Source organism: Alosa pseudoharengus, unplaced genomic scaffold (genome assembly GCF_046254945.1).
Source record: "Alosa pseudoharengus isolate Yale_2024_CS ecotype anadromous, Long Island Sound unplaced genomic scaffold, YU_APseudo_1.1 YU_APseudo_1.1_scf_9, whole genome shotgun sequence".
Classification (NCBI taxonomy): domain Eukaryota; kingdom Metazoa; phylum Chordata; class Actinopteri; order Clupeiformes; family Clupeidae; genus Alosa; species Alosa pseudoharengus.
The window spans coordinates 29,993,169-30,004,955 of NW_027468881.1; the positions used below are offsets into that span (position 1 = coordinate 29,993,169).

Genomic DNA, 11,787 nt, shown 5'->3' on the forward strand with positions numbered 1-11,787 from the left:
ACACAAATACACACAAACAAAGAGTGGCAATCACATGAGCTCTTAGGGCATATCATCTTCTTCCTGTCCATATCAACTCCTTAATGCCTTGTCAGTATCTCACATCACACAACACACACAGCCTACACACCCCATAACACACACCCTGGCATGGGCTCGGCACAGCAGGTGCAAAAAGCCTGGTCACATACAAACGAATCTCCTGTTTCATGTCCAAGGCTGGTGAGACCCAGAAACCCATCTGGAACCCCAGAAACATGCTTCTCGTTTGGCCCTTTTGCTGCCTGCGAGGGTAATGGAGCACCAGACGGCGTCCTTAGCCACAGCTGATCTTTATCAGTGGGGATTAGGTCTGTGTGTGTGTGTTTTTTTGTTTTGTGTGTGTGTTTTTTGTTTTGTGTGTGTGTGTGTGTGTGTGAGTGCCTGGGAAATAGTTAAAATGGGCAGGGTGAAGGATCTAATCCATCTATAGCAAACAGAGGGCTTCACTGCCCTCTGCCACTAGTGGTCTAGTATACATGTTGGTACAGACTTTATTTCAACCAAGACACATGTTTCAATCCATCCATCCATCTATCTATCTATTTATCTATCTATCTATCTATCTATCTATCTATCCATCCATCTACTGTATCTATCCATCCATCCATCCAATTATGCAGTGGTTTAGCCTTTTGACCTATCCACTCTTCTGACGTCCCATTCCTGATGTGTTTTTCATGTGGAATAGCTGCCTCCTGTTCTCCTCGCTGCCCCTATGTGCGGTGTAATGAAAGTGTTAGACAGGAGACAGGTGACAGGTGACCCCTGTTATCTTCACCCTGCTTGGGATTCAGACGTGTGTGCAGCATGTTCACTGGTTTGACATTGACTACATTTATTGCCTCTTTTCTCAGTGCTGGTGAATTGGTGTTATTTAATGTTCCCCAACTGCATTGCCTTTAAAATAACACTTGTGAATTGCATTCTCCATAAAACTGCATCCCTCCACCGTAACCACTCCATCTATGAAATGTCTTTATCACTGTGCTCTGGGATGAAATCCCATGGTAAAATGTACATCTATATAAACCCTGAAAGCTAAAGGGTTGTACATCCAATAAGATGGAAGGAGTTAGCCTGTTAACCTTCCATATAAAACCCATTCCCCTAAGCACCATGGTGAGATTACTCTTTGAGCATCTAGAGCAGGGGTTCTCAAAGTTTTGATTGGTGAGGGCCAATTCAGGAACCCAACATTGAACTGAGGGCCGCCAAAGGGGCGGGGGGAGAAAAAACTGGAAAAAAATCCTATTTGTAATCATTTTAAAGACTAGGTTGCATCTCTACAGTTTCTATTTATTGCATTAAACACATTTTCATTCATAACTGAGGCTAAACCTGGCAAAACAATGCACACACAATCCCTGGGGTTCTCTACCCTCAACAGACAAATTTAGGATATAACAGTTCTGGTTGCAGTCCATTTCAAGTACAAACTTATTTAGAACAAACAGTCTCAGTGTGCCTTGCTTCTTATCAGTATAGGCCTTATTCTGGGCCAATTCCAGCTACCAAAGCACCACTGGAAAACCTGACGGCCACGAAACACCACTAAACGGAGATTCATTCTTTTCAAAGCACACAGTACAGTTGTACAGTTTTAACAGTTTTACAGATGTTATCAGATGTTATTATACGGCTCTTCACAATGCTAGTAGAACGCTCCATTGACTTGAATGGGATTTCCCAAAGTTCTAGCGGTAAATAAATTCATGTAATTACCGCTGCAAATATATAATTACCGCTGTCAATGGCAACGGGTTTTGTGCTTCTGATACATCTTTCATATCACTACGCAAGGACTGGAACTTCATTCAAACCGCTGCGCGTCGGGGTCCGGTTCGCCCTGTCGGGACTTATTTTCCCAGTAATGACCAGCGTTCTATACATTATCCCTTACTTATCGCGGGCCGCCAGAAATGTTTCCGCGGGCCGCCATTGGCCCCCGGGCCGCACTTTGAGAACCTATGATCTAGAGCAGGGGTCGGCAAATAGTGGCCCGCGGGCCAATTTTGGCCCGCCATTGATTCTATCTGGCCCGCGAGATGACGTTAATTTGCTGTTGAATGAATTTTTTTTTTAACCCCATGTTTTTAAAAAGAAAAAAAGGCCTACAGCAATCCCATCAATTTCAAAACATTTATTGAGGTATAGATGATAGTCCTACTAAAGTGACAAAACAGGTGGAACATCCTTGCAGTTATCCATGACGCACAGGTCGGAACGGTATTGGCACGCGAGTGCGCGTAATCTTGTGCAAAAAAAAAACAACAGTGTCCTGTCTCCCTCTTCCAGTGGGCAAGGTCAAAAATAGCCTATGTTTCGTTAAATTAATAGGCTTGGCATTAAGAAATGCAGGCAGGCTCAACACATACCTCTGCTTCCATTCTTCTTTGTAGGTCCTGCATTCTGAATCAATTTTTCTTTTCAAGGCTTTTGACAACGACATTTTGCATCGATAACTAGCATATAGCAATGTTCAGCTAATCATTTACACGTCATCCAAAAGAATAATATTTGTAGCCTACACATTAGTTACGGCAAGTTGCTAGGCAAGTCGCCTGTTTCATGAGAGACGACAGGAGATGCAGCAGGCGGCATAAAAACAGCGCACATAAGCAAATAAACGTTTTTAATGGAATTAAATTAAATGCATTTTAAAAGTTAGATGATGTTTATTTTAATATAATATAATAATTAATAATTTAAATAGTAGGCCTATAACCCCCCCCCCCCCCCCCCCCCCCCCCATTACAAAAGCTATGGCCCGCGATGCCATTGTCTGAAAAAAAATTGGCCCGGGTCCAAACGTAATTGCCGACCCCTGATCTAGAGGACCAGGATTCCTTTCAATTTGGGAATGTTTCCCTAGAACGATCTTGACATTGTGAAACTTACCCCAGTCTTCTGCTACAAAACCCCAAACCTATTTTCACAGCCTGAAGACTTCGATTAGACTTCCCTCCATCTGTCAGGAGGTACTCCCAGCACAATGCATTTGGAATCTCTAAAATGGGTCTCAGCAAAATTCTCTGCAGCCAAAACCGATAGTGCCTCTTAATGTTTTTACCCTAAATCCCTCCCACGGCTCTTATGCGCCATTTTCTCTCTCTCTCTCTCTCTCACACACACACACACACACACACGATTCTCTATCCCCATTTCCCATCCCAGGGGCAAGGTGATGGTCTCATCCCTGAGCATGGCATCCAGCAGTCGTTTACCTCTTGCCCTTTGGCTTGTCCCAATCCCATTTTAATCCTGTCCACAAAGCCATGCCCGGATCCCTTGGATTCCTACCTTACATGCTATGTGTGCCAGGTGTGATAATGGGACCGAGTTGGCTGAAGGAGGGATGATTATGGGGCTAAGTCCCTTGAGCCAGCCACAGTCTTGACCCCACTCTGTGGAGGAGGCTGGAGAAGGAGAGGGGCTTCTTCTCCCTGCTCCTTTGGCTTAATGGTATATAAATCACAAGGCATTTACATTCAGGGTGGACACGAGGGGTCGAGCCTGAGATTCAGGAGGGAATGTCACCATCATTAATTCTCCTCAGGGAGCAGGACGGTGAGCATGGTCTGTAGAGATGTGCACGTACACGTGCAGACATGCACACACACACACACACACACACACACACACACACACACACACACACACACACACACACACACACACACACACACACACACACACACACACACACACACACACACACACACACACACACACACATACACACACAAACACAATTAATCTCAATCAATTAAAGGGGGACTGCTCATTTAAAAGGGTAATCAAAGCAGGAGTCTTCAGAAAGATTCACAGGAGAGAAAGAGAGAGAAAAAGAGAGATAGAGAGAGAGAGAGAGAGAGAGGCAAGATGTGTGGAAGATGATACAAGGTGCTGTTCTCTCCTGGAGGCAGTCTGACAGTGATAACAATAGATGTGTGTGGCATCGTCCTCAAGTTCCTTATGTGCGTCTCTGTCAGCGCTCACACTGTGGGGGCTGAAGGGAAGATGTGAAATGATTGATCATAACAAGCTGTCATTGTGTGCAGGTGTGAGACAGAGGGAGAGAGAGACAGGAGAAGGATGTGTTTAGTGTTTGTCTACTCTGTATTGAGGGAGTGAGAGACAGGAGAAGGATGTGTTTAGTGTGTGTCTACTCTGTATTGAGGGAGAGAGAGCCAGGAGAAGGATGTGTTTAGTGTGTGTCTACTCTGTATTGAGGGAGAGAGAGACAGGAGAAGGATGTGTTTAGTGTGTGACTACTCTGTATTGAGGGAGAGAGAGCCAGGAGAAGGATGTGTTTAGTGTGTCTACTCTGTATTGAGGGAGAGAGAGCCAGGAGAAGGATGTGTTTAGTGTGTGACTACTCTGTATTGAGGGAGAGAGAGACAGGAGAAGGATGTGTTTAGTGTGTGACTACTCTGTATTGAGGGAGAGAGAGCCAGGAGAAGGATGTGTTTAGTGTGTGTCTACTCTGTATTGAGGGAGAGAGAGACAGGAGAAGGATGTGTTTAGTGTGTGTCTACTCTGTATTGAGGGAGAGAGAGACAGGAGAAGGATGTGTTTAGTGTGTGACTACTCTGTATTGAGGGAGAGAGAGCCAGGAGAAGGATGTGTTTAGTGTGTGTCTACTCTGTATTGAGGGAGAGAGAGCCAGGAGAAGGATGTGTTTAGTGTGTGACTACTCTGTATTGTTTAGTTTAGACGATGAAGTTTGTTTTTGTCAGGGATCCAAGTCACCAAAAGAGAATACTGTAGGTGCTTTGAACCAGATTTAGCTACCTAGCTAACTTTCTGCTGCAGTCCCTGGGCAGGTGAAAGGAACACTAAAATATTGTGCATGTGTGCGTGTGTGCGAGTGTGTATGTGGTAGAGCGGCCCCCTTTTATCCTTGCTCTCTTTCACTCCCCTTTGATGGGTGAGGGCTGCAGTGGTGTGGATATGGATGTGCGTGCTGGTGGTGAGAGGTGATGGGTGAGGGTTGAGGATGGAGTCGAGTTGAGAGAGAGAGGAGGGTCAGATCAATGGAGACGGGAGCTCTCCTCATGTCCTTTCTGCCCTGTGGCACTTACCTCTGGGCTCGGCCTCCATTTAAAAACCCCTTCAACAGGGGCACTAAAATTGCCCTCCTATTGCCCCCCTCACACACACACACACACACACACACACACACCACACCAGACCCGGCTGCAGAGTACAGTGACAGAGGGGGCATTTGCGATTTCCAAGGGGGCACAATTTTTTTTATGGGGAGCGGGGGGTTGCATGTTGCTGCTGACAGCTTTGCCTGTCTAACGAATGTTATCTCCGCGTATATATAGGCACGGCACGCACTTTAATTTCCCTATTTTTACAATCGGCCAGCCTAACAAACGTATTTCATTTCAAAAAGCAACCTGGTCAATCGCTAACAACTAAGTGCACCTAGGCCTACAACTCTACACATCCAAAAGGGTAGAAGCTTCCAGTAGGCTATCATAACTTTTTTACCGTTTAGTCTGTGCATCGGCGCAGCCTACGACGATGTGAATTAGTGACAGCTGTTATCGCGGTAAACTTAAGCTCCTGTCTCTAAATAGTGTAGACTAGGCCTACTTGCTATGTTGCATGATTTTCTGTAATAAATACAGCCTGTAGCCTAGGTTACTTCAGCAAACCCAGACCAGTTGTGGCATCAGTTTCGCTTTTGAAACGCAACAGTGTAGCGTGATAGGGAGAGTGCCTGTTGCGGGCTATTTAATTTACAGCATAGGCATGACGAGCTCCCTTTGTGAGCGCACTAGACCAGTGGCATCTTCAGTAGTACCCCCCCCCCACCCCCCACTCCCAGCAATCAGTACAAATAAGCATGTTTATAACAATTCAGCAAGATAGATTTGGCCAACGGTGGGACCCCTTTGCGGTCGTGGCAGCCGTGGTACCGGAGCGACCGCACCACCGCTCCCTCCGCTTATGAGGCTTGCCTAGGCCACGGAGGGGAGTCTCTATTGTGTGTGTGTGAGACCGGGGCAAGGAGAGTTGGCTGTGTGAGTTTTATGCCGCTGCATGTAGCCTAACTAACGAAAGAAGACTATATCTACATGAAATAACAACAAAATAGAAAACGTAATACAGTATGGTGGTCACAATGGAGGGGGCACAGATTTTATTTGAGGGGGCACCGCCCCCTTTTGCCCCCCCCTTAGCGCCGGGTCTGCACCACACCACCACCACCACCAACCCCTGACTGGTCAAAGCCAGTGCAGTGAAACACGGATCCCACTGCTTGCCCAACTGATATCATTTCATACACGCTTAACTTGCCGTGAATCAATTATCTTTAAAGCGAGGATGCCTCCTAGCTTCCCATGGAAAGCCTCTCCTTTATCTCACTCGCCGAGCTTTTCAAAGAGCTTACAGGGGCATCGTGGCTGAAACACACACACACACATACATATAAAAGACGGGGGATTAAAGCTGTTTGGAGGCAGAAAGCTGCTTTGTGTAACGCCTTCCGCCTTATCTTACATCTCCGACATGACAACAAGAGTGAAGGGTGACATGAGACACTGTATATTTATTTACTGCCATTGTTTGTTCCATGATATAAAAGCATTCAGTTTCCGCATCTGGTCTGCATTCAAGTCGGTTTGATGTTTGTCATCACACAAATTTTCAATGCACATCCAGGAGGCACTGATGAATAAATAAACGACACCCCCAGCCCATCCTCTGTCTCCCCTTGCCTCCCCTCCGTCCATTGGATAAGACACAATCTGAAACTAGCCTCTGTGCCATACCCCCTGGAGACCGAGAATAATTACATTGTATGAAATGGAAACGTTTGAAGTCCCATGGCGACCGAAGACCAGGATGGTTAGGAGGATGGATGGAGGGGTTGTGTGTGTGTGTGTGTGTATGTGTGTGTGTGTGTGTGTGTGTGTGTGTGTGTGTGTGTGAGTGTGAGTGTGTGAGAGAGAGAGTGTGTGTGTGTGTGGGAGGGGGGAGGGTTGGGTAATAAGGCTGATGGAAGGATTAAATTTAAAAAAAATTCCTTCCCCTCTGGTTGAGATACAGTCCCTGTTGGAACATGTGACCCACCCCTGTTCCTCCACATGTGGTAGGTCGCCTTTAAGTATGTGTGGAGAATTAACCCGCCGTCATGCTCCGCGCTTTCATCTTCCTACTGCTTCCACACTGTCTCCCAGCCTGACAGAAAGAGGTTTGTGCTGTGCCTGAATGCTTACATTGATATAGGAACCTACTGTGAGCGCAAAAAAAACAAAAAAAACGATGTCACCTCAGGCAGAGAAGTGGAACACGTGTGTGTGTGTGTGTGTATGTGTATGTACATTCCTTCTGTAGTAGTACCTAGATAGCAGAGCAAAAAATAGCATACTTTGATCTCGATCTGTGAGCTGCAAGCTGTGCTTATGGAACGTCGGTAAACCTTACTCCCCGACACCTCAGCTGCTGGCATGCAAGCCAGTAGCCTGGGCTATTGGCTCAACTGTCAGCACGCTTGCCTCCCGATCCGAGGTGCTGCTGTTCGCTGGTTTGAGTCCAGGCGTGTGCAGGGCTGAATCGCGCAGGTTCAACACAACGCAGGTTACACATAGTTCTGAGAAATGCAGACAGAATGCAGTATGATCATTTATATTGTAGTGCATTGTTGAGTTGCATTAATACAGTGCATAGTGGTCGGAGGTTGACAGACAGTCCAAGTCCATGTGCAAAAAGAGACAGGACTGACATTGAATATCAAAGCACAAAGTCTTTTTCAATCGAACAGTGTGTCTCAATGCTATCCTTCTCCTAGAGAAAGATCCTCTTCAATCTTGCCAGAGTATACCTCATGTTCCACTTTTCTCTCTCTCTCTCTCTCTTCTCACTTCTGTCTCTTTTCTTCTGCATCCATTCCTGCTTTCTCTCTCTCTCTCTCTTTCTCTCTCTCTCTTCTCACTTCTGTCTCTTTTCTTCTGCATCCATTCCTGCTTTCTCTCTTTCTTTCTCTCGTTCTCTCTCTCTCTCATCTTTCTTTCCACCCCCCACTTTCCAGGCAGTAAGTTCTCTCCGCGCCATGCTCGGATGCTGGTGCTGGGCTCGTGGTGCTACGCGTTGATCTTCGCCGTGGGGCCTGCGTCCGGCTGGGGAGCGTACGGCCCCGAGCCCTACGGCACGGCCTGCTGCATCAACTGGCACCTGCCGCGCACCGACCTGCTGGCCATGAGCTACATCATCTCGCTCTTCCTCTTCTGCTACATCGTGCCCTGCTCCATCATCTTCCTCTCGTACCTCTTCATTCTGCTGGCGGTGCGCGGAGCCCGGCAGGCCGTGCAGCAGCATGTCTCGCCCCAGAACAAGATCACCAACACCCAGACGCTCATCGTCAAGGTGAGTGGAGCAAGAGAAAGGAGAGCAAGAGAGAGGGAGATAGAAAGAGATAGAGAGAGAATAATGAAACATTTAATATCATGTGCAGCCTTCCCGTTAATGGATTAAAATCTAGTCCTAGACTAACACAAAGCTTCAGTGGAAATCACTTTTAGTACAGTATTTATTCAAGGTCTACTGTTTCTTTGAATGCTTTGGCATATAATAAGCCATTTTAATTCAATTGAATTGAGAGAGAGAGAGAGAGATTTTTTGTGTTTGTTTTGACTAAGTTGAAAAGTAAGTCCCACTTCACAACCTGATAGGGTTGTAAATTGTATCTGATAACAGACAAAGAGGAAGCAATGTGTTTTCCTAAACAAATAGAAGGTTTACAAAAGGTGTATATTAGGATGAACCATATTGTTTGACTGTTTTGAAATATACATAAAAAAAATAAGGTCTGCATATTGTGTGGCTCCAAACTGTGTTTTATTGTATTATTTTCTCTTTACGTGGACAACGTTTCTATTAAAAAAGGATCTTCCCCAGATGGAAGGAAGCTTCAGGAAGCCACCTGTTTAAGACCCATCCTTGAAACGTTACAGATACATTTTTAATGTATATAGATCATATAATTTTGATCTACACTGTGTGCAGAGCTTATTTTTTGGAGCATATAAAAGCAAAACTTTCTTAAAGGTGCCACGCATTTTTTAGGCTTAAACATTTTTTGTCACTTACAGCAAACATCACCTCACCATCCGCTAGCTGCCTGTGTCCTGACATTGTAAAAAAAATGTGATTTCTGTGGACAGCCCAGGCTCCAAAAACGGCAACAAAAACAACCTGGGCAAAACATAACAAACTGTTCCAGCAAATCACAGATGAGATGCTCGTTTAGGAGAGTTTCAATTGCACGGGAGGGAGGGGGAGGAAGTAGCAAACTAGCTCTCTGTTTTGTTTGAATGTCAACAGAAGTGACGTTACCCAGCATCGCTTAGAGCACCTTTAAACTTTCTCTTTGGACATTTGAGGTCATGTGATGGAAATATGCATTAGCAACTTTGTTGTAGTAAGTCATCGGACTTTAACAGATCACTGTCCTCTGATTATTGAATTTATTTGAAGATACAGTTAAGGAATATCCTTAATAGAACAAAGAAAGCTGTGTGTGTGTCTGTGTGTGTGTGTGTGCGGGTGTGAGTGTGTGCGTATGTGTGTGCGCACGCTTAATTAGACAATCTGGATGTTTGTGGTGGGACCATAACAGTGCTCGAATTACGTGGGAGCCAGAGGGAGCCGAGCTCCCATAGAGTGAGGACTGGCTCCCATGAAAGTCAAAAATCTGAGGGGGTCTCTCATATCTGAAGGTGTCTGGCATTGTAATTTAATCTTAAATAACCGCTCATTATCCATCCCTGTGCGATCTCTTACCATTAAAGACGTTAAATTAAAATATAGGCTACTACGGGACGTAGACCTACCCTACGCTCTTGAACGCAGCATGATGACACTTCACCACCACACCACTAGACTATATGAGCAAACCGTATACGATCGTTTTGACAGCACTCGCAAATCTGAAGAAGTCACCCTGCTTTGATGCGAGTGTTTTGTCTATTTACATAGGCGTTTATTGGGCTAGCCTATATGGTTTGATGTGTTGAAAAGTCCTGTTTGCTGTTGAACTTGCGCTTCACCTCTTCTATGTTGATTGACAAAGCCATAAATTATGGCCCATAATGCAGCCTACAATGATTGTGTTGTCTGATGATCTAGCTATCCTCTGCCATTCTGAGCTCCGGAAAGTTCCCATGATATTTTGAAACACCTGTTAGCAATCTCTGATGTCGGAATATTCAATGGCTACCCGACAACATCTCAGTGCAAACTCCAAAATTGTTCATCTATTAATTTTCCACGGTTCAACAATACTAGAACATAGTTTGGCTGCAATGGCTTATAATTTCTGCCAGTTAGTGCTTTTTCCCTGTGTATAAGTTATACTACATGCATTATTGTGTTTGACACTGAGGATAGCCTATCTGAGACGGTGGTCTGGTTCAAATGAGTTACGTTGTGAAATTGAGAAGACTAAATCGTTTAGTCTATTTCTTTGTATTGTGAAATTGAAATGAAATATGGACTATTACAATCAATAATATGTTGAAATGAATTAAAAGCAATCAATTTCTATGAAAAATCTATGTCTGTTGTGTGCGTGTGTCAAGGTAAAGCCTAGGCCTACCGTGCGCATATATTGTACGCCTAGGCTATTTCATCGCCTTGTTAGGCTATGCACGGGGTGTGCCAACTTTTTATGAGATAGAGAGACCCCCTTAAAGACAAAAAGATAATTCGAGCCCTGGACCATAAAGTATAAGCTACACCAGGCGCGTAACTGAAGCGTTACGTTCACGACGCGTAAAATCCATTTTAAATGAATGGTGTATTTTTTTCGAACGTACGCGCCGCTATCACATCTGGTGTAGCTACTTCCATTGATTCTAGTGGAAGCTAATTGGTTGCAGCAGACGCAACGAGAGCGGAACGCTTCAGTTACGCGCCTGGTGTAGCTCAGCCCTTAGACTGCTCAATGTAAGACCCTTAGACCACGCCTGAGTGTTGACCACTACTGTCTCTGTTCCGTGTCTCTAGCTCTCCGTGGCCGTGTGCATTGGCTTCCTGACGGCGTGGACTCCCTACGCGCTGGTCTCCATGTGGGCTGCGTTCACCATCACAGATGTGGTCCCCCCCATAGCATTCGCGGTAGCAGCTATCTTCGCCAAGTCCTCCACACTCTACAACCCTTTGGTCTACTTGATCTTCAAGCCCAACTTCCGCAAACTGCTGTGTCGGGACGCTACGCTCTGTTGCCATGTCATGTGCCACTGTGGGTGTCCAGTCGTGCCTGATTCGACGCAGAAGGACTCGTGCGAGGTCTCGCGGCGTCACCCGGGGCTCAAGGAGGACGGCAACTCCACGCGGCTGTCCAACGGGCTGCACGAGACGCACTCGGCCTGCAGGCACTGCCCTGAGGGCACCACGGGACGCTGCCTGAACGCGACGCCGCTCAGGACCGCCCGCATCATCACCGGCTGCACCAACAGAGAGATGGCCGTGAGTGAGCTCTCCAATGACCACAGCGACTTCCTGTAGCTCTGGGGAGAGAGGGCTGATGGGATATCAGAGGAGCTGTTACTTGGGGGGGAACTAGTCATTGAGGATGCACTCTTAAAACGAATATGTTGATAACAACACAACTTGCATTGTTTTTAAATACATCTTTGTGTCCAGATAGGTACAACACACTTTGTGATGTTTCCTTTGTATATTTGTTACACAACTTCGTTTTAAGAGTGTGTGGAGAAAAAGGAG

General features: G+C 45.8%; 1 protein-coding gene across 1 annotated transcript in view; it reads left to right on the forward strand.

Moving 5' to 3' along the window:
• opn7b (opsin 7, group member b) overlaps nt 1-11,568 on the forward strand; it is a 16,457-nt gene extending 4,889 nt beyond the window's left edge. The window contains exons 4-5 of the mRNA XM_076276693.1: nt 8,093-8,427; nt 11,068-11,568. Coding sequence (XP_076132808.1) covers nt 8,093-8,427; nt 11,068-11,568 — 836 coding nt within the window. The remainder of the gene's footprint in view (nt 1-8,092; nt 8,428-11,067) is intronic.
• Nucleotides 11,569-11,787: the final 219 nt, after the last annotated feature.